This window comes from Panicum virgatum, chromosome 7K (assembly GCF_016808335.1).
Source record: "Panicum virgatum strain AP13 chromosome 7K, P.virgatum_v5, whole genome shotgun sequence".
Classification (NCBI taxonomy): Eukaryota; Viridiplantae; Streptophyta; class Magnoliopsida; order Poales; family Poaceae; genus Panicum; species Panicum virgatum.
The window spans coordinates 43,505,304-43,529,704 of NC_053142.1; the positions used below are offsets into that span (position 1 = coordinate 43,505,304).

Genomic DNA, 24,401 nt, shown 5'->3' on the forward strand with positions numbered 1-24,401 from the left:
GTGGCGAGAGAGTGTGATTTGAATCTTTTCTGGCGCATTTGGGCATTGAAAGCTGCTGGAGCCTGGATGCCTGGATCGCCCACAACCGGTCCTTGGCACGACAGATTCCGAAACGGCTACATTCCGGATCGAGTTTCAAATATTTTACAGCTGCCTTTATTCAAAAAACGACCAATCAAATCAGTGCCTGCCCTCGAATGTCCTCGAAAAAATGGAAAAGTAGAATATTTACTGGAGTGAAGTTCCCCCTGCCCTGCCGTGAGATCCACCAACGATGCCCAACCTCGGGGAGCACATAAATGAGAAATCTACATGTGATGGCAGCAGGTTACAAAACCAAATATAAACAGTACACCCCGCAACTATTCATATGCTGTTTTATTGCACACGTTTTTATTCAAACGTGAATTTCGTACGAACATGCATTCATATTTTGGTTAAATTTATCTATATAGTTTTATTGGCTCATTTTCTCGCAGGATAGCACATATGCTCATTTTTCTGGTTAAAAATGGCTCTGTTCGGCTGACCGCATGAATAGTGTAGGACTTGCAAAATGAATAGTACTCTGTGAGAGAAAATAAGCCGAAACAAACAAAAACAAGCAAGCCTAGATAAGCCGAACAGCCTCAATGTGCATATAATTTTAATAGCGCATTTCTCATTGTTAGCACCATAGTTTCTCATTGCCTAGCTAACCGCGTCAGTTCCTTAGTAGACTTCTACGAAACATTATGATGCTGGAGAAACAGCAAACGCTTTGTGCATCTCTTGAAGGAAAACGGGACAGCACACTTGCATACTACTCAACAGACACGAATATTGATCATACTCATACATGGTCCTTTAGTCAGCTACCTTGCTGTTTATGATGGCTAAGGTGGGAATACTTTGTCGACAGAAACCATGCAAGAAAAATTGCCAGCACAACCTGACACAAGCAAGCAGGAAGAAGCCTCGATCACTCAAAGAATACAAGTAACGGTCCTACCAACATATATTCCCAACTGTAAGTACAGGTGCACACCCAACTATTTTATTAACTTATGCCACATATGGACAGCACTTTGAGTAACTTTAGTACATAATTGACTCTATCGGCACATTTGGATACAAAAATTTACACCAGACATGACCTGGAGTCACATTAGCAACGGCACAGGCACAAAGTCGAAACGGATTGGCATTATCAAGGGGTGGGCATTCATACTTCTTCACTTCCACTGCTACTGCTGCTTTTCCGAATGTTGTACTTGCACAGGGGGCATGTTGCATTGATGTGCAGCCACTTATCGATGCAGGTGCAGTGGAAATGGTGCCCACAAGGGAGTTCGCGCAGCTCTGCACCGTCGTCATATGCCGAAAGGCAGATACAACATTCCTGCACAGATCAAGTAAGAAAAGATTTCATAAAACATCAATTATGTGCATTGCATATAATACATGATGTGTGCATCTTTCAGCTAACATTGTTTGGCAGCATTATTCAAAACAAAAACGAATTTAATGAGATTGCATAAAACATAGTATAGTGGAACCTCAGTCTTATATGTTACGATGGCATTTCAGAAAACATTATATCGGCACAACAAATGAATGATAAATACTTGGAATCTTTGTGATGCAGCAAGCCAGGAATGTTCAATGAAGACATGTAAACTAATAAAAGGCAAGCACGTAATCATGGTTCTGCACCATTGTATTCAATAGACAACACATATCAGTCACTATGAATGACTTGAGTTTGTGAAAGCAATAGCTCAAACTTCAAAAGATGTTCAATTAGCAACTCAAGCATCATTAAGGCTAAAGCTAAAGTTATGCAATGATGCTCATAAAATAAAAAAAATACAAGCATTAGAACTCACTGCATCTTCAGCTGCAAGCACTTTCTCAATAGGTTGATTTGTGCCACACTCTGTCATTATTCCACCAAAAGGCCCCATGGGGTCAACATCTTGCTTTTCAGGCTCATCAGTCCGCCGAAATTTGTACCTTGGGATTTGACGAATATCATCTTCAGATGCCCCTTCCTGTATTCAGTGAGATGATGTAAATGGTTACCTAAACAAGAATGCTATGTCAACTTTCACATGTTATATGTTAGTTCATGACACTTGAAAAGTCATACCTGATCAGATACTGCATATAGAATTGCTATGATGCAAGGGAGGCAACAACAAACAGCAATGCCAATGATACAAGCCAGAGCAACGCAGAATACAACAAAGAACACATCAAATGCCAGAAAGACTATGCAAAGCCTGCAAAGTAAGTCATACAGAAACATGTTTAACTTACAAAAATGTGATAAGCATGCCATCAAAAAGTTAATGTTAAATTGAGAAACATAGGTACCAATAAAGTTGAGGTGCATCCCGGATAACCTCTTCACCTCCAGCAGATATCCAGTAAAATCCAATTATCCACCATATGAAGGAGAACATCGTATTAGCAGACTCCAGGTGCTTTGCAATACTGTCAGGTTAAATCAACAATGAATCATCACGTTATAGAAACATTGGAATATTACATATCTGCAAATACAACTGTTATGATTTCTGTTCTTAAGAGGTCAAGAAATCATGCTTCTCATGATAGTGTGTATTAATATAAGCAAAATTTATAGCATTTCGACAAAAGACCTTAGTCATGAGAAGCATCCTTATATTCATATATGCAAGCATTCCTTCTTGAATATTGAATCATGGCTAGAGAAACTTTTATTATTTTGATCGCGTGGGTTAAATGAGTGAATAGGTGTGTTCAGATTGAATGGTATTAAAAAAAAAGAGCAATCAACTCCACATGACTGAAAAGGATGTGATTTATACATCAAGCATTTGGTGCCGCTGTCATGGTTTACTTGGCCTCTCAGAACAGAAACCGTATATGAAATAATGTATCTCTTAACTGGGTATCAAATTCTACATTTTTATGTTTTTTGGGAGTAGAAATGAAAAAATGCAGCTCCTTAATCCATTCAAGATGATCTGCTGATAAAATGTAAACGTCATTAGCAAATAGATAAGGTTTCAAAATTTTCTATGGAACACCGCAACAAAGCATTGATATGTAACAAGAAAACGTTGTTGACTGCTTGCTTTTTTAGACTCAATTAGGAGAGAAATATAATATCCATCCTTTTAACTGTAAAGGGATTTTAGGCCTCTTTAGGACCCAGTATCCTTGCCTTGATTCTTTAGCTACTCATTACCGTTTCAACAGTCTCTACTTAATAGAGTATTGACGTCATATAGACATAGTATACCAGTATAAAAGGTCTTCTAATCATAGCATCTAGACATAGAAGCCTGGTGAACATTCTAGACACATAAGACTGATCTTCAATGTAATTCTCCAGTTTACTCCCTTCAGCGAAGCTAATCTATAACTAAGATAAGCAGACTGAACATTTCCACTAGAAACTACACTACCACACACATGTATCTGTCCACTTAATGGGTAGGTTGGGACTTGGGAAAACAATAACACGCTAGATGGAGATTACTGCACATGTACTGTGCATAAGCAACAATATAAATCTCTTTCTAGCAGATCCATCGAATTACCTGGCGTAATCGGTGCGGCGACCACGGCGATCGAGCTCCCTGTCATCCTCGTCGCTGGACGAGGACGATCCATCATTGCCCCTTTCCTCGTCGGCGGGCGCGGGGCCCCCACCGCGCGGGCCGTGGCGCATCCGGTACTCGATGGCGACGCAGACCATATGGACGACGCACTGGAGGGCGTAGCCGGCGACCCAGGTCCGGAGCGGCATGGGCGTGTCCTCGTCGCGGCTGAGCACGAGCACGACCGCGGCGACGGTGATGAAGGCGAGGTTCCAGAGCAGGTCGAGCGCCACGACGGGGCGGGAGTAGGCCCAGTCCGCCTGCCGCTCCTCGAGGTGCTCGGCCGCGGCCTCCCGCACCAGCACCGACGGCTCCCGCATCGCCCGCCGCCCGCCGCGGCGCAGCAGCCGCGCCGCGCCGCGGAGGGAGGGCCGCCGAAGAGCGCCGCCTCGGCGCCGGCTCCCGCCGCCGCCGGCGCCGCCCAGCAGCGGCGCCGAGTCGAGGGGCGCGTCGGCGCGGGGGCTCGGGGAGCGGGGCGTCGCCATCGAGGGGAACCCGTGGGAGATCAGGAGGAGAAAGAAGTGGTCTCTTCTTCCAGGGGAAGGGAATGGGGACGGATTTGGGGACTCCTCTCTCTTTTTTTTTCTTTTTCCTTTTCCTCAATGTGCCCAATGGCCGAGTGGCAGATGTGGGTTGGGCCAGCTGCAGAGTGAGAGTGAAACTGCGAGAGGATATTAAATACTCCCTCCTTCGAAAATTCATCTTAAAACGAATAAAATTCTAGCTACTCAGTCAAATAATTTTAAATTTTATCAAATTTGTAAAAAATAATTAGTAATATTTATATTTAAAATAGATTTAGCACAAAAAATTATTTTATGCACTTTTGTTGGTTCAATTGCTCCAAAAATTCTAACAGTCCAGAAACTGAGAGGGTTCAAGCTGTTAATCACAGTTAATAATAACTTTGAGAAGCGTATGCGAGGAACTGATGGAGTAAATGTAGGTAGAAAAACTTATGTTATTTTCCATACTTTTTTTTCTAAATTTTATAGAGTAACAACCTTTTTCGAATTTATGAAAGGAGTATATTATTTTCTATAAGTAAAACAGTCCAATAGTAGCACTCAAAAGAACCTAGCTTCCGAAACATACCAAAGATCCATGTTTGCTTCATCTCAGCCGTCCACTGGGATGATCCAGGAAGCGAACACAAACCCTCGCGCCGCAGGCTCTCGCCAATCCCGCAATTTTCCCTCCACAATCGCGCGGTTTCCCCCTCCCGCCGCACAACTGCAACCCGCCCGCGCGCCATGGCCGCCTCCTCTTCCGCCGCCGCGCCTGCCCCCGCCGACACCTATGACATCCCATGGGTGGAGAAGTACCGCCCCACCCGCGTGGCGGACGTCGTCGGCAACTCCGACGCCGTCGCCCGCCTGGAGGTCATCGCCCGCGACGGCAACATGCCCAACCTCATCCTCTCGGTAAGCGACATTTCCTCGAGCACCTTACCCGCGCAGCGGCCGGGAACAGCGTAGCTCATCCCCCTTTTCCCCTTTCCTTTCGCGCAGGGTCCTCCGGGGACTGGGAAGACGACGAGCATTCTGGCGCTGGCCCACGAGCTGCTTGGGCCCAGCTACCGCGAGGCCGTGCTCGAGCTCAACGCCTCGGACGACAGGTTGCTGCCGTCGTGACATTTTTTTTGTTTTGTTTTTGCGATTCGGGGCCGCCTTTGGTAGTGTGCGGATTGGATGCATGATGGTCGATTCGTGCTTTTGCAGGGGGCTGGATGTGGTGCGGAACAAGATCAAGATGTTTGCGCAGAAGAAGGTCACTCTGCAGCCAGGGCGGCACAAGATTGTGATCTTGGATGAGGCTGACAGGTAACGCCATCCAGAGTGGTTCCAGTCATTCATCATGTTATGGCCTTATGGGGGCAGTCACTTAGAAAAAGAGAGAATGTTTAGTTATAACTTATAAGCTATTTCTTACACCATCAGTTGTTGTTTGGAAATTTAGTACTAGTCTTTTCTTTTTCTTAGTTGCTATACTTAGGCAATGGGTAAACCCTGTGGCGACTCATTTGTACTTCATTATTCCGTGGAGTTCAAATAGAAGTTTGAAAGTTTTGAGCCTATATTTCTCTAATATGCGAGTGCATATCTCATTGTTTGAGTATTTGAGTATGTGTTTAACCTCACTCTGCTGTGTGCAGCATGACATCAGGAGCACAGCAAGCTCTGCGAAGAACAATGGAGATCTATTCCAACACCACTAGATTTGCACTTGCGTGCAACACCTCGTCTAAGATAATCGAACCCATTCAAAGTCGCTGTGCTATTGTCAGGTTCTCAAGGCTCTCTGATCAGGAGATCCTTGGCCGCCTCATGATTGTTGTGGCGGCTGAGAAGGTAATGTTTGGGTGCTACTTCGGTTCACAAGAGATTTCATACTACTATACTAGAATTCATGTGGTCAACCTTTTATACATTGGCCACCACTACAATACACTGAAAGAATTTTTGGTTTGTCACGAAGATGATATCAGTAGATCTATCATCAAAAGTACTAACCTTTACAAATTGTATTGGCCAAACTCAAACATGTGGAATGTAGATGGTCCTAGTGTTCTAGATGAAAGTAAAAGAGAACATATATTGTAAGTCTTGAACTGTAAGGGCTTACCTATGAATGCAACCTTGGTTGCATCGGGTAAAACAAGTTATGGTTTTGAGAAACATTTTATTGTCCCTGTTCGTGGTATTTATGTGAACTTTAATATAGCTTTATCACCTGTAACCTGTTGCAACTTAAGAGAGTCACTTGCTTTTGCCCTACATATGTTTATGTTTCATTTGTGTAACCATGAAGATATGCTTGCGCCCTATCCTTTATTATAGTTTTCCACGTTATATTTAGAATATCCTTAAGGTATCTATGGCCAATTACTGTGTATTACTAAAGTTTACATATGAGTTGCACTGTCAATTTACAGAACTGATAGTAAAACAAAACAAAACTCGATGTGCTCAGCTATTCCATCAGAATAACATATTTGCTTCCTAGATTGATAGACAACTATATAAGTTTACTTGATGCATGTAAGTTAAATAGTTTGCGATATCTTGTTCAAATTTTGAGAGACCAGGGGTGGTTTAGTTGATGCTCTCTTTGCTTGAATGTAAAACAATGAAGCTGGGTTTTGTCCCTACTGTTCACGTGTGTTGTTGTGCAGGTCCAGGCTCCACACTTAATTTCATTTATTTATATTTTATTGTGCAATCAGGTTCCTTATGTGCCAGATGGGCTTGAAGCTATCATATTTACTGCTGATGGTGACATGAGACAAGCTTTGAACAACCTGCAAGCTACATTTAGTGGTTTCCGCTTTGTTAATCAAGAAAATGTGTTCAAGGTTAATACTCAACTTATCCTGTTCTGCATGTTCAATATTTGTTCAGTTGATAGTAACACTGTGTTGGTCCCAGGTATGCGATCAGCCACATCCCTTACGTGTCAAGAACATGGTGAAAAATGTGCTTGATGGAAAGTTTGACGAGGCCTGCTCTGCACTGAAGCAACTTTATGATTTGGGATACTCTCCTACTGACATTATCACTACTCTCTTCCGAGTTGTCAAGAACTATGACATGGCTGAATATCTGAAGCTGGAAATGCTCAAGGTAATTTCACAACCTTGTGACTTTTTTATTAAAAGATACAAGTAGAATGGATCTGGATCCTGCTGTGTTACAGCCTTGGAACTTTTGAAGATGCAATTGATTTCTCCTATGTTGAACAAAGTATTCTGTTTGTTTGCACAGGAAACAGGATTTGCGCATATGAGAATCTGCGATGGTGTTGGATCATTCCTTCAGCTTTCTGGCCTACTTGCGAAGTTTGCACTGGTGAGAGAAACTGCAAAAGCTCCCTGAACAGATCATGTTGCCGGTGGTAATAGGGTATGTCGAGCTGTGCTGACATGGCAACCTAGTTATTTCTGTTAACACTACTGGTGTGCATGTCTTGTGACTACAGCCGTCGTGTATCTCAGTCTGTAAGATAGTACCTTATGAAGTGAACAACTATCAGTCTATCATGCTTATCCAGTGTGAAACATTTAGCTGAGGCACGCCTCCCATCCTTGTTCGCACAGATTGTTTGCTGCTGCCTCAAATATTGTTTTTACCATCTCACGGGCTCTGGCGCTCTGCTCTGGCGCTCTGCTGTTGTGCTAGTACCTAATACTCGAGTAGGCTGGCCATGCTGGTTCAACTGAAGGTTTTGACAGCATATCTGATAGCTGTAACCTGGAGTTTGCCGACTCGGTGCACTTACAGGGCAAGTTCTGCATCTACCACCTCTGTTCGTAGTATGGTCCTTATCAAATCACGTGGGCTTCGGGGAGTAGCATATAGATTTATCTCATGCCGGTCGTCTGAGCCAGGAGAGCTATTCGGTACCTGAGCCGAGGGAATTGGAAGAAAGCCGCAGGTCATCAAATGCTGGAGCATTTGATATCAGACACTGCTGTCTTAGTGTCCCATAACCATCTCTTTCGTGCAAGGTGGAAACTTGCAAACCTGAGACACGGTCCCAAAATGGGTCGATTCCCATAATCAAATCAGGAATTTTGTTTCAAACAACACGTCCATAAAGCATAAAAACTGTTGCTTCGGTGCTTCTCTTACTACTATTCCATGTTAATATAAATAGTGATCTGAGTCTCACAATACAATGCCGCATTTTGTCAGACATTGACCGAGCTCGCCAGACTATACCTAGCAGAAACATAAATCGGGGGTGCTGACATCTAAATAAAAACCAACTTGATACCAAAAACCATGAGCCAGCCAACAAAAAAACATAGATGACTCCAGACCTGTCCTGAAATTTCCAAAATGCAAAATCCACTGCCACCACAGAGAACAGCGGCAGGGAGAGGCCGAGTCAATACCCGAACCACCACCATTGCTCTGTGCTGCGGACCACCCCGTCGGTCCGTACCACCTAGCAAAGGTCACTAGTGTTTCTCGCGGTTCGTTCTTGACTCAGGCTGGTCACCAGATGTTCCCTCCAGGGGAAAAGTCTCCTGCTCCCAAGTTCAGACCTCGCAGTGAAGCGAGGCCTTGATCTTCTCGATGGTACAGGAGATGAGGCTGTACACAGTGTCAACTGACTCCAGGGTGAGCTTTGCAGTGGGCTGGCTGTTGACAAGGATCTGGAATGCAACCGTGAGCAGTGATCCGCTTGTCTTGTGCCCAACTCCACCAGCACTGGACCCACCAGGCAGAATGGCGAAACCGGACGGCAAGAGTGCCACATATGTGGAGTCTCCTCCACCCATCACAAGCTGCATTGCCGGGAAGTCCACTGGGGCGTACACAACCATCGCACCAGATTTGTCGGTGCAAGTCTCTTGAAGAATAAAGATGCTGTTCAGGTGGGTGTTTGTAGGCTGTAAACATAATGCAAGCCATTAAGGATAGAATATTATAGCATCAGTGGTAACATGCAGAAACAATAAAATTCTACTGTACTTTGAGGAAATCCATCACTCAAAAACATACAAAACTGTGAATTTTAAACCTTTACTGTTGGGATGGATCCTATAATACCTGACAGATTTTCTTGCTATATCTTTGCACTAATCTCTCTAGTAATGTTACTTAGAGATGGCCAGTTAAGATCATTGCTTCAGAGCCTAAGTTTCATCATTTACATCATTTGGCACTAACATCTGAGTCCAACCCATATCTACATGCTCTATCATTGGAAAACTTATGAACAAGCATGACAAATGTACAAAGTGTAATCAGCAAGATGTGTCACAGGATATACTCACATCAGCTCTCAGTAGAGTTACAGAGTTGCCATCCAGTTGCCCCTTGGCAATGCGTAACATCTGCTGCATAGGGCCACCGTTGCTGAGTATGTCCCATTCAGCACGCAGCTCCTCATTGCGAAGGAAGTTGAAGAGCCGCTCAGGTGTCACAGGCATCCAGACTGCTGTAGCGGCACTGAGCACCACACCTGGTGGCACACCGGGTTCATCCACACTCTTCCGTACCATGACGCGAACATCTTTCCGCATGCTGCCCGTTAAGACATCCAGTTTGCTCCATTCAGCGGATGATGCACTCACCCCTGCACAGAAGTTCTCCATCATCCTCTCTGCCAACTTCAACAAGCTTCGTTTCCCTTCCAGTGGGACAGCTGTGGAAAGAGTAAAACATTTGCCATTTTATTTCCAGGATGCAACACAAGGAATCCCATACAGATCTTATGTGTCACAAAATTTTCTATACCTGATGAGTCATGCTCTGGCACTGCAACTGATGACACGAGGATGGCCAAGCCCTCGCACTGGCGTTGCAGGGTTGCAAGCCACCTCCCTGCACCAAGGGCGAGGCCAGAGCGCAGAAGAGGCTTGTAAAGTTGGTGCACGGATGCCTCATGATATTCTGTATGCTCAACCCAAGTGACCTACAGTGTAAGTGTAACTTCATCGTTTAGCATATCAAAGCATGCCCACATGTAAATGTCTTGAGATGCAATACACCAGGGGAGGTATGCAATACAATTCTACCACACGGCAGGCTACGGCGGGTACCAGTTAAACAGAGCCAAATAAACCATATTTTGACTTTTGGCAGCTCAGTATTGGCGAGGGTTTACAATATTAAAGGGACACAACGGACGTGTTTGACTATAAACACTGCCTTGAAATGCTAACCTATGTCTGGCCCCATGGCCCACAACTTCCACTGAATGCTTACATTGTAATAAATCACAGGAGCATACCCTAACACAGTGTTCTAAAGGAAACACATCACCCACGTTTCAACAAAAGAACAAATATGAAATGAAGAAAAGTTGAACCCAAACAATACAGATGAAATAAGAACATAAGGAAACTTGATATCTTGCATAGGGTGCCGGCATCTTAAATTTGACAAGAAACAGCAGATCTTTCTGCATGTGGTCTGGGCACAACCTCTGACATCATTCTGATCAGGATATTTTAATTATCAATTCCTAACGAGTAACAATATGCAGCTAGAATGGCATAAAGTAATGCAAAAGTATATTCTTCATAAAGTAACTACCACGCCTTATGAGCTTATGAGTTCTTATTGATATGTTGTGATTTGAGATCGCATGAATTTGATGGGCCAAAAATGCTCAAGCTTCCCATAAATCAAGAGCTTATATTTCTATCAGTGATGAATTTGATTGATATTTCAAGTCAAAATATTTTTTTCTCGAACGCATTTCAAGTCAAAATAATTGAAAAGCAGCCACTCATCCGTGGACAGATGTGCATTTCAGATTCAAGATCAGACAAAGCTCAGATGTCAAACCCGAGGAAATGACTTTTCTTCATTGGGTTGAACAATAAAAGAACTGGCCTAAGTTTCTACGAGGAGACACATGGGTTAAACTGCGGACAAGAAGTTACCCAAGGGGCTCAATCCCAGGAGTAGAAGTATCTGATCCCCTTGGATGGAGCTCCTGAATAAACAAAAGCAAGGGAGCATGCTTGGGGAGAAGTGTTAGATCTAGAAAATCAGTTAATTAATCTGAAATCAATTCTTTAAACCCTTCCCCGCTGACCAAATCCATTAATATTGGGTGGTGCGCTCGTACAGCGATTAATTTATTGGGACATGGGCCTACCCATGACCTGTGAACACTATAACGCATGACTCTCAGCGCACAATAAACTAACAAAAAACACTTGGAACGCTACCAAACAACACTTAGTATTCTGTTCAACAGTGTCATGGTGGACATGGAGAATTGGAACCAATGATGATCCTTATGACTACGAGTAGAAAATCTCAGCAATTAATATGGTTATTTTGAGAAGTGACTGATATACTAGGCCATGGCATTGGAAATTAGGGATGACGGCATTGAAAGGATTTGATAGACACTAAATATAAACCTACCTGAAGTCTTCCACACACAAGATGAGGTAAACGAATTGCTATGATGTACCTTGCAGCCATTTGGGGTCTCCCGCACCACACAACCCGAAGGCAGCCTCCGGCAATTCACGCTCGTAACTAGGCACTGATCCCTCTCCAGTCCATCAATGGAAACATCCACTACAGCCCACACGCCCTCGGCAAGCTGATTGCAGAACCTAAGAAATGTCACCTCCCTTCTAGGGACAAGAGGTGAAAGCACTTGTAGCTCTGCCTGCATCTGTGGAAAAATGGTACAGAAAACATGCAGATGTTGTGCTTAACCACTGGAAGAGAATATAATGTTATGATCAATCCAACACTAGAGACCATTCAACACTCACAAGCAGCAATGCACCATCTCTGCTTCCCGCAACCCCAGCTGATATTTCCTCAATAGTTGACACCTTGGCAACAATGCACGAGAACATGTCAGACCACCATCTCTGTGGCAACAATTCAAGGAACCATGTCAGTTCAATATACAGGCAATAGCAAAACGAAGGCCTATTGTGGCACGATCAGAACCTCATCCATGAAGAACTCCACAAGAGCAGCACTGTCAATGTTGACAATGCCAGACTCCCTAGAGGCCTCAGACACAAAACCAATAGGCTTCACCCCAACGCATGGCAAAAATGTCTTCGAGTACTCTTTCCAGTTCAGCGTCTCCATGGTTGATGAACCAGGTGAGGAAACGCTTGGAATCCACAGCGGCTCATTCATCTGAGCCATCTTGACAAGCTCATCCATGGCCCTCATTGCAAGCTGAACGAACATGGACTTGTCACCACTACCCATTGCCAGTGGCGTAGTCACCACTGGCGTGATAACCGTGCCCATTTGGCTTGACACGCTGCCAGCAAGCTCGGAGATCGTCGAGACAGGCATCGTGCTTGGTGGCACGGAGCCAACACAAGTGACTGCAAGGTCCAGTGACGAGCCTGGCATGGGATGCGGCTGCTGCACGGGCGGCAGCGCCATGGGAGAAAGGGGCTTGCCGATGAACTTGGCCGTGAGGGCGCAGACTCGGGTGAGCTCGTCCCTGAGCCTCGCGTTCTCGAGGCGCAGGTGGTGCTCCTCCAGTGACATTTCCCCGAGCAGCGCTGGGCCACCGCAGCCACTGCACGCCGCGTCCCTCATGGCCACCCGGATGGACAGGTTCTCGGCGCGCAGCTTGTCGTTCTCCTGCTTCAGCAGCGTGTTCTCGTGCCGCTCCATTTGGTTCTTCCAAGTTGAGCCCCATGCAAAAGCGAAAGCTCGCGTCAAGCCCAGCAGCACTGCACCAACAGCGCGAAGCAAGCCGCTTACCTTCATCTGCGTGCGGCGGTTCTGGAACCAGAACTTGACCTGCCGCGGCTCCAGGCCGAGGCGCTTGCTCAGGTCGGCGCGCTGCTTCTCGTCCGGATGGGGCCATTCCTTGAACATCCTGCGGCACAACCCTCCACGCATTAGCACAGCGGAGGGCACGCGCAAGCGCAGGAGAAGGCGAGGAATCGGTCGAGGCGGGGGGAGCGCTCACGCTTCGAGCTGCTGGATCTGGTGCGGCGTGTGGCGGTGGTACCGCTTCTTGCGCTTGCGCGGGTTGCCACCCTCGCCGTCCTCTCCGCCGCCGGCCAGGACGACGTCGAGGTGCCCGCTCATCGGCGACGACCGGGTGTCATCCTCCGCCTCCGGCGCGTCCTTCGCGTTCCCGCCGCCGCCGCCTCGGGGCACCGAACCCGCCCGCTCACCGCTGCCGTCGCGGCGGCGCCCGGCGTCGGCCTGCAACCAATCAGCCGCGTAACACGCGCGCATTCCCGAATCACTCGACCGCGCCCGACGAATCTCACGAAATAAAAAAAGGGCGCGTATGTAGCAGCAGTACGTACCACGGCCAGGGAGAGCGCCGGCGAGGACGCGAAGGCGCCGTACGGGGGGTACGGCACGGCGGCCGCGTCCCCGACGCCGCCGAGGAGATCGCCGAAGCTCATGCCCTCCCGCTCCACCTCCTCGCCGTCGCGCCCTTCCGTCCTTCCCCTTGGCGTCGGGACTCGGGAGGAGAAGCGGGGAGCCAGGCGAGCAGGCGACGAGGAGGAGAGGAGCAGCAGCTGCAGCAGCGCCTCGGACCCTGGCAGCCTCACCCTTTTCTAGTCCCGAAAAGTTCTACCGAGCCCGGATCCGCACCTCGACCTCGAGTCTCCCCGCACACATCACCCAGGTCGTCGCAGCACCGGCCCGGCAAAAGACTTTCCAGTGTCTTCTTTCTCGCCTCGCCAGGTCACCGAGTATGGGCACACTAATGGCCGATCAAAACAGAAAACCCTAAGCTAAGCACCAGGTGTGACTGGGGGGTCAAACCGTCAAAGAGCCAAGCACGCGAACAGTCCAGTAGCACTCCAGTCCATGGGAAGGAATGTGCGTGCAGTCAGTGCAAGCGTCGCGTGTGTGGACGCGCACGGGCGGCGGGCGCGGCAGTCAAAAGGGGGCGGGGGGTTTTGTTCGCTTGCGCCTGCATGGCACTCGCGCCCGGCGCGGGTCCGGCCGGGGCGGCCCTGGCCCGGCGGCACAGGCTACGGTTACGCGCGGCGGACGCGACGCCACCGCCCGCTGATCCGGCGGTCCCGGGCTGCAGTGCTGCGGCTTCGTGGTCCGTGCTCAGGGCGCGGCCGGCGGCGACCGCCAGCTGCGTGCCCGCCGCGTCCGACTCCGACCCCAACCAGCCAGAGCCAGGCTTTCTGCCGGGCCTCCTCGCGCGCCGCGCGGCTCGGCTCGGCTCCTTGTTTGTTTCTGCGCGGAGGGGACACGCCGGAGTCAAACCGGAAAGGGAGCGCCAGCCAGGGTGGGTTTCAGTTGCAGGGCTGGTTCGGGGTTGGGTAGCTGTCCTGTTTGGTTCTGCCTATAGCAAAGGGAAATTTTACATATACGAAGTATTAAACGAAATTTATTTGTAAAATTTTTTCACAGATGGGTGTAATTTTTCACGATGAATCTAATGACGGTAATTAATCGATAATTAGTTATAATAATATTACAGTAACTAACCTCTAATTGTGCGGCCACAGATCTTATTAGATTCGTCTAGCAAAATAGTGCAAAATTGTAAAGTTAGTTTTGTAAATTAACTTTATTTAATATCCCTAATTATTAATCAAAGTTTGCGATATTTTTTATGGCAAACAAACCAAACAGGGCCGTGATGCTGCGGCACTGTGCTCCTGTGCGGGTCGGGTGAGAGCGGGCGGCGTGACCACCCCGACCCGTGCGTGGGGTCACGTGCCAGCGGGGAAGGAAGAGCCGTGCGCCGGTGTGGGCCGTGTGATGAGATCCGACGTATGGGAGGTTTGCGGGCGAATTCGTCGGTGTCTAGTGTCTTTGGGCTTGGGAACACACGCAGAGACGACCTGGTGGTCCCACGGGTCAGTCGGCCCCGCCTGTCAGCAGAGACCTGACTCACCGGCGGGAGGGGTTCCGTCATAAATGCAAGGCTGGCCGGGGGTAGTAGCCGAGGCGTGCGGCGCGGGGTGGCGCGGTGGTGGTACTGTGGTGGGAGGGCGACGAGCTGACTAGCTGAGCGACGGGACTGGGCTGGTGACATCCCGTGGTGACGCGTGCGGAACAGGCCGGGATGGCATGGCCGACGAGGACGGGGTCCTGCACTGCACTGCTGGCTGCTACTGTTGCCTCTTCTTGGATGGCGATTCGAACGGAGGAGTTACCTTCGAGGATAAATTTACCTTTGGTCATGTTTGGTTACCATTGCAAAAAAAAGACGAACGTCTGCATGGAGTACTAAATGAAGTCTATTTGCAAAATCTTTTTAGAAATGGGTGTAAATTTTCGAGACGAATCTAATGAGCCAAGTTTCATCATTATTGGCTACAGTGATGCTACAGTAACCGTGCTCAATCGTCCTCTAATCATGCAGTCTAAGGCCTCATTAACTAGAGCAACTGCTACAGTACCATAGTTGTGGAGATAATTTTGTAATTAGACTTTATTTAATACCCCTAATTAGTGGTCAAATCATCGTTTCTCTATCATCAAAATATTTTCACCCCTCATCCAAACATGGCCGTTTCCCTTTCAAATCGGGTGGAGGATGGAATGGATGTAGAAGAGGAGTGGCGGCGCCATGAAAGTCAGGTCGGGTGAGGAGTAGAGGAAAAAAGAATGTGAGTTGATGGAAGAGAAAGCTGGCCGGGTGAACCTATATTAGGCTGAGTAGCGACACAGTGCATGGCGTGACTCAATGGCGCCAAAGCATGTGGCGCGACTCAGCCTTGCCACGTCAAGACCGTTGGCACGCGTGTACCGGTGTGGCAGTTTGGTAGCGCCGAAGCATGTTGCGTGACCCTTCAGGGAGTCGCGCCATGAGATTAGGCGCGACCAAAAGGTCTAGTTCTTGAAAATTTTGATCTGTATGAGCTATTATTAAAATATTAAATTAAAAAAAGATTAAAATAAAAAAAATTCGCTGGACGGATGGGGGAGAAGGCCAGTTGTGCTAGGCTGACGTGGGGGTGACGAAGGCCATAGCAGCAGCGAGGCCCGGCGCCCGCGGCCGGGGATGTGGGGTGGCAGCGCTGTAGGAAGAAGATGAATAGTGCATGGAAGGAGCCAGATCTTGATCCAATGGTAAAAAAAATTGGGTGAGGAGGAAAAAAAAGACCATGTGAGCCATTACAATTCTACATTCTAATCACTGGCCCTGTTTGATTGTTTAGCACGAGTAGCACACACAATTCCCGAGAAAAGAATCTTACATGCATGGAGTACTAAACGAAGTTTATTTGCAAAACCTTTTCACGGATGGGTATAACTTTTCACGACGAATCTAATGACAGTAATTAATCGATGATTGGCTACAGTGATGCTACAGTAACCATGCTCTAATCGTGCGATCAAAGGCCTCATTAGGTTCATCTCGCGAAGTAGTGCAGGGTTGTGGAGTTAGTTTTACGAATTACCTTTATTTAGTACCTCTAATTATTGATCAAAATTTTTATGCTACTTGTGTTACTACCAACCAAACAGGGCCACTATCATTTTCTACCTAGCTCCTATACTGTATTTCTCTCATGAAAACTAGAAAAGAGCTCCAAAAGAACAATGAGCACGAACTAAAATCACGTCAGTGCAGACAGAATCAGCCGAAATCCGCCGGCATTTTACCAGCCGAATGGAGAGTTCGAATTGAACCTACAGCGAAAACTGGAATCGTACCATGTCCATGTCACTGTCCGGTCATGCAGGTGAGTCCGCTCACGAAGAGGCAGCACAGCACAGCAGAAGCCCCGCCTCGTCCGTTTCCGGGTGCTCGCAAGTCGCAAGCCGCGACGCCCACGAGGTGCTGCTGCCTGCGAGGCTGCGAGTGTCTTCGACAGGAACCGGCGCCTTTCTGCCCTTCTCATCGAGGTCTCTTTCCCCGCCGGCCCTTTGCTCTCAACATCATCGATCAGCTCGCCGTCGACTACCTTTCGCCCCTCCTGTCAACGTGAGACCAAGCCGACCACACACCTGTTGCGGACGCAGAACTCGTTCGGCACTGCTCAGTCTCAGTCTGGACGTACTGGAGCGCGGTCTAGAATCTATAGATAGATGGCCTCTTCTTTGGCTGTGCGTCGCGTCGGTTTTCTAAGCTCCAAGAAAGTCTGTCTGCGACCGCCCAATGATCCACGCTAGTCGATCCAGTGTGCACACGCACCGCGAGTCCAAGGACGCGAGGTGCCGGCGTGGCCGGTTCAACGCGATAGGGACCGGTGCTTCTTCGTCGAGCAAGGGTTTCTACTTCGTGCAAGCTTCCAAGAACATTGGCGAACCTATCATTGACGAACCGTGTGGGAAAGCAGGCGGAGGAAGAAAAGGTAGCGGACCCAATGCAAGAAACGCATGGACACCGACACACCGTTTGATTGGAGTGGGATGCCAAACCAAAAAGGCCAATTATAAAAAAAACAAAAAGGCCCGGATAAAGGTCTCCGGTGTCGTTTGTGCGCACAAAGTCTGCACCGGTATGCTGAGATCGTGACCGATCAGAAGCGCTTGGACTATCCTAGACAACTGTGGCTCGGCTCATTTTGGCCGGCATGTAGGCGGCAGGCCATACGAAAACTCTGTTTTGTGACTGGCTACTCGTGAATCTGTTATCCAGGGCGCTGATTATGTATCGAGATGTGTGATTGTTTGTCCCATATGGAAGTATTCATGGACTTCGAATTTCTTTGAATGCGTATTCCGGCCTGGGTTATACACCTTTGGCAGGTTAAAGCTGGCAGCAGCTAGGAGTTTAATTCGCGGCATAGGTGTACTGTTTTGCCTTGGTTGCGGTGATAGATGTTGTTTATATTTTTTTGCCGGCGCCCATTGTTGTGGTAACTTGTGGCCCTGGTGTCTCGATGAAACATGTGGCTGGTATTTTTTCGCTGTTTTGCCTGTACGAATGTTTTTTCTGATATTTCACGGAAGGCTGGCAGTCGCGGGGTACATGAATGTACGCCGATCCTGGCAAAGGGGACATGCAAGTACAGGTTTAGGGTTTTATAGTAAGTTAAAGTGAGGTTGCATTTTAGTAGTATTGTTATTCTAGTGTTTTATTCGGTACACATTTAGACTTACTGTATACACGCATTTGGGTTCTTCTACTTTTTGCTGAGCCGCCCATGTCTTAGCGGCTCCCTCTACTGAGCTTTTCACTGCGATTCCCCGCTGGTTAGGAATGGTGGTCGAGCGAGATGAGAAGTGGGTACCTGAGTTCCCGTCCATATCGAGGCGTCCCTCATCGTCCGCTCCTCCTGGAAGGTCTGTCGGTGGTGGATCCGTGACGCCGTCCTCCCCCAATTCAAGTGATGATGAATCTTCTTCCTCTGCGAGCATCACAAATCGGTGTTCGCCCAAGTCAGTTTTCTCTCTTGTCTCTAAGATGAGCGAGTTTAAGAAGGAAATCGTTAGGCAAACGGGTTTTGGTGGTATTCTGGACATCCCATGTATTAGCAAGCTGAATCTCAAGCTTTCAGTTTGGTTGCTGAGTAAATTGGATATTGATGAGAGCTGTCTCGTTTTCGACGAGTCAAGGCGCATCTACGTTCATGAGGATGATGTAGGTATTGTTCTTGGTATTCCTAGTGGGGACATTGATGTTTCGTCAACATCTGTTTCTGAAGAACAAATAGATCTGCTACGGGCAAGTATTGGCTTAGTTGGGTCAGATCCTCGTAGTATAAAAGGAATTGAATATGTTCTTCAGAAGCATCTGGATCACCAATCATCAACTCAGGAGATTGATGGATTTAAAGTTGCATTTGTTGTATTTGTTATTGGTCACCTGCTAGCACCTTGTGTGAAACATGATCAAGTGCACTTGGATTTTTGGGGTGCTCTGAAAAATCCATCATCATTGGATAGGTATAACTGGTGTCGATATGTGTTTGGCCATGTGCTCGAGGCCGCTCAAAAAATACGGGCTGAAATTATTAGTAGGGGCAGAGCTACATCGCTCTCTGGGTGTCACTATTTCCTACAAGTTAGGGTCCTGATGCTTAGCTTGTAATTATTATGTTCCTATTGGTATTTGTCTATCTGACATATTAATCGTCTTTTTTCAGATTATATTTCTGGATAATGTCGATCTCAATAGGCTGAATAAAGCTCATAAGGTTGTTCCCCGCCTTAAGCTGTTTGACCAAGAATCACTGAGGTTGATGGCAGTTATGTGTGCTAGTAGGGGTGAACAGGACTTTGCTCGATTCATTGGTGTATGTGACTGTCCGCAATCGAACATTCCATCTGCAAGTTTCTTATATAGTTTGACTATCTCTTTGTTTTATTTTTTTTTGAAAGGTTTAATTATGTTGTATATACAGGTACGTCCTGCCGGCACATCCGCTTACATGAGGCGTACCTATCAGTCTCCTCATGCCACCCCGACCGCACCTTCCCCCGTCAGCCGTGTATTTGCACCCGCATCACGAAGGGTCCCGGAAAACCAGAATCAGTGTGTCGAACCCATATGTTATAATTCCTTCGCTTTCAAGAGTCCATCTGACTTTTCTGCTTATATCAATCAGCGTCATCCAGGGCTTGTAAGTTGCCATTGTTCTTTCATGGTTTTTGTTATTTATTGTAGTTATGATGTTAAATCTGCCCTTCAACCTAATAATATTATAAATGTTGCAGGGGAGAACTTATTTTGCTGACTACATGAAGAATCATAATGCTCTTATGATGCAGGACATTTCTGTTCTTAGAACGTCTATTATGCGACGCAATGCACAGCTTGTAGACTGGCTATCTGATCACTTTGGTCCAGTGAAGTTGCAGATGATACATAAAAAACCATGCCCTGAACCACACTCGAACTCGGTGACTTCGTCCGGTCATCTGCCTCCTAAGTATTCTTCTCAGGGTATCAAAAGGACTGTTGTTGATGCGGAAGTAACACCTGCAAAAAAAATGAAAGCTATCCTAGGTTATGGTTCCTGCTAATGATGTGCTTAATTGCCCAATCAGACCTACTGGTCTTTTGCTTTACCCTGTTGTTTTCCATTTGATTTCAGGAAGTGGCGTTGAGCCTCCATCCTTTGATCTAGGTGTCGATACTTCTCCAGCAGCTGTTGGTCAAGAAACTCCAAAGGAGCTAATTTTTGCAATACAACCAATGCTTTCGCCTGAGCAGAAAGGATTTGCAAGTGCTGCCTCAACACTGCCCTCTTTAGGTCTTGCTGACATGTCACCAACCGAAGCAACCAGACAGCTTGCGCAATGTATTATCCTTGACATTGTGCATGTCATAGAGGAAGGAATTGACCCTGCTGGTAAGGTGCTGTATGGGCAATGGATTACTGAGCCTTTTAACAAAGTGCAAGCATTGGTCGAGCCTCCTCCTTGTATTTCATGGTCATTAGTGCATCGTCATCCTATTCACGACTTGAAATTTCTGGGCCACCTAATAGATTGCTGTAAAGAACTTGTTGACCATGTTATTCGAAGGTATGTTGGCCCCCATGTGTCATTTATAAAATGTACCGAATAGTCCCAGTTGTCATTTGTTTTGTTACATACCTGTTTTTTTGCTTTTCTTGAATGTCCCATTTTCCATATTTCATTATGCAGAGAATGGGTGGTTCATCCACTTCCTAGGTTCCTTGTTCTTACCGGCTCAGAGATCTTGAACACATTCGTAGATGGCAAGACTGCTGACTCGGATATTGTAGATGCCGCAATTCGCCGTTTCTCTCAGCTAGACGGTACTGCCGAATCTTGTGGGTACCCTGTACGGTGGCGACATTTCTTGGAATCGGATTTTGCGGTAATTCATGAATAATTTCAGCAGAATATTTATGCACCAACCGTAACCGTATCTGTATGTTTCCATTGCGCCTAATTACGTTTTCGCTATCATAATTTTTTACAAGATGAACTCCCTTGCTGGATACAATCCTGAAAAGATCCTTCCAGTTTTAAACCAATTTGTTGGCCTAGACTATTGTATCCAGAGCTGTCGCATGGTACGTGTTATCTTTGTTCTTTGCTCCGGAAACATCGCGTTTTCACTTCATAGCCGATTTCTACATTTTGTATCCAGGTTTGCCATAAGTTCTGATACACTTTTGCTATCTAGTTTGTAGTGCCTGTTATTGTTGAGAGTGCATGGTGTGCTTATATGTTCGACATGCATGGTTCAGAGGTCCATGTCCTTGATCCTGCATATACTTCTGTGAGGATTTCTGTTCACAGGGAGATTCACAAGCTTGTCCATTCCTCGCTCGCTAAATGTTTGTCTTATTTCTTCGATGGTTGGACATTGAAATCGATCGACTGTTGGAAACTACTGTATCCGACACTTCCTCTGTTCGATCTTAATCAGTACGAACTAAATTCCTCTCTGATATAATGCATTAAGCAAACTATTACATTCCTGATTTCTTGTTATCTTTCTTATCCAGACACAATTTTATATCTTCCTTTTTCTGCCCAGGTATGACTCTGCTATTGTGATGCTGTACTATGCTAGGTATTACAATGGAGTCGAGTTGGATGCCCCGTCGAACAAGGTTTGCATGCTCCAGTCCCTGTTCATCATTTTTCTTAATCTATTTGTACTGGTTCTTCTTTGCTGCCCGTGCCTCTGGGTTTTGTTTCAATGCATTCTCCACTGCCTTTACATCCCTTTCCTAATGTATTTGTTCTGGTTTGCAGGCTTCGATGTTAGAAATTCGTCATTCTATAATGTTTGATATCCTATCTTCCGAAGGGAATCTAGCATCTTTGCCAATTTCTGTTCTCCAAGTCATGCAAGGATGAATTGCAACCCTAAGAAAGAGAGTCATTTTGGCTTGGTTTCTGTGATTACTCCCCCCGGTCCCGACAAGCAGGCTGTCGCACGAACGCCTGTGTATATAGTGCTTCCGCCCTAGCATTAGGTACATCTGAAGTCTTAGGAATGCGTCGGGGCCCTTTAAATCTTTTGTAGTTGTCCGTTCGGTGTATGTTCTAACCTGTTCACTGCTGGACGGTTCACTTAGTTCTATGTGTTTCCAAACATGATGTCTGTTCAAAAGTTAGATGATGTGCGTGCCTCAAACCAATGTTTTTAGTATTGTTAAACTGCTGCTATGGCTTCTATATTTTAAATCGCTTAATGTTTCATTTATTTCCTTGTACGATTTATCCTAACAGATTCAAAGCACAATGGTTTTAGTACTCGTACTTATTCAAATACATTCGCATAATCCTATTCGACGCTCACACACGAAAGCAAACTCAAGGAACATGGTTGCGTGCACAAGGACAGGTACACTACTTCATGACATAGCTACACAAAACTAGGAAGATTGCTACCATGATAAACACAACCAGCAAATTATCAGGTGTAGCAGGTGCTGCTTCCCTCGGTGCACCGGAAACCTTCTCTGCAAGCCCCTCACGCCCTAGTTCAGCTGCGGGCGGGGGCAGAGCATACATATCTGCTTCCCCAAGTGCTCGTGAGGTAGATGGTTCTCCCTTGCCAAAGTATGCAAGGTACGCTGCCACAGCTTCATCCCGTGTTGAGTAGCTAAGGTAACAGTTGTTCTTGTACCCACTCACTTGGTCGTGGCACGCCTGCCAGTCCACGTAAACGCCTGCCTTCCTTCCCCTGAACACCACATACCACGCCATGCTTGCTCCTGTTTAACAACCAACCAATGCAAGACAAGGTTTCCCAAGGTGAAGATAAGAATACATGCACAAAAGCTAACAGTTCTGCTCAAGGTGAACAACAACAATAACCCATTAAATCACATGCTTTCATGCACAAACACATTGGGTTAGCTTCTGGATTTACCTTTGACTACAAAATTTCCCCCGGATTCCTGAACCAAGCTCCCCCTGGGTCCTGCACCTTGCTCCTGACGGAATGGAAACCTAGCAGCGAATCTATGTGAGGGGGGAGGGAGTGTGGAGAGGCGTTCAGGGCCTCAAGTGGGTCATCTGTCTCCATCTATGGATGCTGGTGTTTATAAAGGCGTGCACACACATCACAGGTGTGCCCAAGCGCCACTATGCTCACGGGGGTGTACTTTGTTCTTCTCTCTTATCTTCTCGAACAGGATCTCTCGTGCCATTTTGTTTCATGTGTCCAATGAGACCTGTCCAGCTAACTTCACGTGCTGCAGTTCAAATAGTATAAAACCCAATGCAAGCTTGCAAACCAAAGCATAAAGAAGCATAGGCCACTCCGGCCGGAATAGTAGTTGTAGGCATTACATATTTTGATATATTTCCACTATGCATACAGGGCTATTTGTAATTTGCCATGGCCTAACGAGGCCAACATTCTCAAGCAGTCCTAACAGTGAATTAGATCATTGACAGGAGGTAACGTACTCCGGCTTCCACCCATTGTTGCTCTCCATTTGGACCAAATTATACCAAATCGTCATCCTCAAATTCCTGACCTTTCGCTGCACAAGTGAAAAAAAGGGGTTATATATTCCCATGGTAGGTTATTGCTTCTGAAAGGTTAACCGAGTACCATGTTGCACCTGATCAACTGCGAAAGTAATTCTGCCCCCGTCAAACCACTTCATATGGTAGGTTATTGGATCTCCTGGCTAAACACCCGGGTGCCCGGGGGCTCCGGGGACTCACCCCTGTTGTGCTCGGGGTCGAAGCGTCTACCCCGTCGAGGGGTGTACCACCTGCCGTCGATGATGCAGCGGGCGTCGCCGCCGCCGGCATGCCCGCGCATGTCACGGATTCACTCCCTTACGGGAACTCTCCCGATGCGCTCGTGCACCGAGGTGCCTTCGCGACAGGCGCTACGGCTGCCTTGCCCTTCCCTGCTGGTGGTGTGTGCACAGATACCACGCGGTCCTGGTGCGCAGTCCCACTAGGCTGCTCCGGGGCTTTCAAGCGCATACGAGACGCAGAACTCTCGGCCTGCTGCACGGCAGCTTGCTCGATGAGCTCCTGTGCCTCGCGGCGCAGGTTACGACCCGAAGGCGTCGATGGCTCGGGCATGGCTTGGAGTAGATAGGCCGCAGCGACGAGTTTTTCGCCGGCCGTCTTCAGTTCCGGAGATTTGTCGACGTTGTCGTCGGCCAGGATGCGCTCCCGGGCGACACGTCTCGCCGCCTGGGCGTGTGCACCACGCGCGGTACGCTGCTGCTCGAGTGCGGCGCGTAGCTCCTGGGTTTGTTGGCGCTGCTCGTCGAGCTTGGCTTGAAGCTCATTGAGCTGTGCCAGCTGAGCCTGTCGCGCCGCCGAGCTTGACGAGGAAGGGGCTGTAGGCGGGGCCACCGGTTGGTTTGCCTGCGCGTCCGCCCCGCCGTCCCCGTCGTTGCTCGGGGCGTTATCGTTTTGCTCATCCGCAAGGTCCGCCATGAAGCACTCCCGG

The 24,401-nt window shown here is 47.3% G+C and overlaps 4 protein-coding genes across 6 annotated transcripts; 2 read left to right on the forward strand and 2 right to left on the reverse strand.

Moving 5' to 3' along the window:
• Window positions 1–943: 943 nt before the first annotated feature.
• On the reverse strand, window positions 944–4,184 carry LOC120641482 (E3 ubiquitin-protein ligase At1g12760-like). Its single transcript, XM_039917650.1, has 5 exons — window positions 3,573–4,184; window positions 2,359–2,478; window positions 2,132–2,264; window positions 1,869–2,033; window positions 944–1,381 (listed from the first exon to the last, which is right to left on the reverse strand). The coding sequence occupies exons 1-5, from the start codon at window positions 4,115–4,117 to the stop codon at window positions 1,205–1,207; spliced, it is 1,140 nt and encodes a 379-aa protein (XP_039773584.1). The 5' UTR covers window positions 4,118–4,184; the 3' UTR covers window positions 944–1,204.
• A 539-nt stretch (window positions 4,185–4,723) lies between these two features.
• On the forward strand, window positions 4,724–7,763 carry LOC120641484 (replication factor C subunit 4). The gene is made up of 7 exons (XM_039917652.1): window positions 4,724–5,056; window positions 5,144–5,250; window positions 5,354–5,455; window positions 5,788–5,983; window positions 6,859–6,987; window positions 7,061–7,255; window positions 7,397–7,763. Exons 1-7 carry the CDS (start codon window positions 4,886–4,888, stop codon window positions 7,505–7,507), a joined length of 1,011 nt encoding a protein of 336 aa, XP_039773586.1. The 5' UTR covers window positions 4,724–4,885; the 3' UTR covers window positions 7,508–7,763.
• A 463-nt stretch (window positions 7,764–8,226) lies between these two features.
• Window positions 8,227–13,751, reverse strand: LOC120641483 (homeobox-leucine zipper protein ROC4-like). Its single transcript, XM_039917651.1, has 9 exons — window positions 13,417–13,751; window positions 13,068–13,309; window positions 12,857–12,974; window positions 12,074–12,772; window positions 11,890–11,991; window positions 11,577–11,786; window positions 9,881–10,058; window positions 9,418–9,788; window positions 8,227–9,030 (listed from the first exon to the last, which is right to left on the reverse strand). Exons 1-9 carry the CDS (start codon window positions 13,516–13,518, stop codon window positions 8,677–8,679), a joined length of 2,376 nt encoding a protein of 791 aa, XP_039773585.1. The 5' UTR covers window positions 13,519–13,751; the 3' UTR covers window positions 8,227–8,676.
• Window positions 13,752–17,706: 3,955 nt separating this feature from the next.
• Window positions 17,707–22,138, forward strand: LOC120641485. 3 transcript variants are annotated; one of them, XM_039917654.1, is made up of 11 exons: window positions 17,707–18,069; window positions 18,241–19,046; window positions 19,129–19,278; window positions 19,387–19,605; window positions 19,754–19,991; window positions 20,080–20,512; window positions 20,636–20,831; window positions 20,938–21,030; window positions 21,144–21,388; window positions 21,501–21,576; window positions 21,722–22,138. In XM_039917654.1, the coding sequence occupies exons 1-11, from the start codon at window positions 17,967–17,969 to the stop codon at window positions 21,824–21,826; spliced, it is 2,664 nt and encodes an 887-aa protein (XP_039773588.1). In that variant the 5' UTR covers window positions 17,707–17,966; the 3' UTR covers window positions 21,827–22,138. The 3 variants fall into 3 exon arrangements, with proteins under 3 accessions (XP_039773588.1, XP_039773587.1, XP_039773589.1); XM_039917653.1 differs by having other exon boundaries at window positions 17,711–18,069; window positions 19,700–19,991; XM_039917655.1 differs by having other exon boundaries at window positions 17,713–19,046; window positions 19,700–19,991.
• The last annotated feature ends 2,263 nt before the right edge of the window (window positions 22,139–24,401 follow it).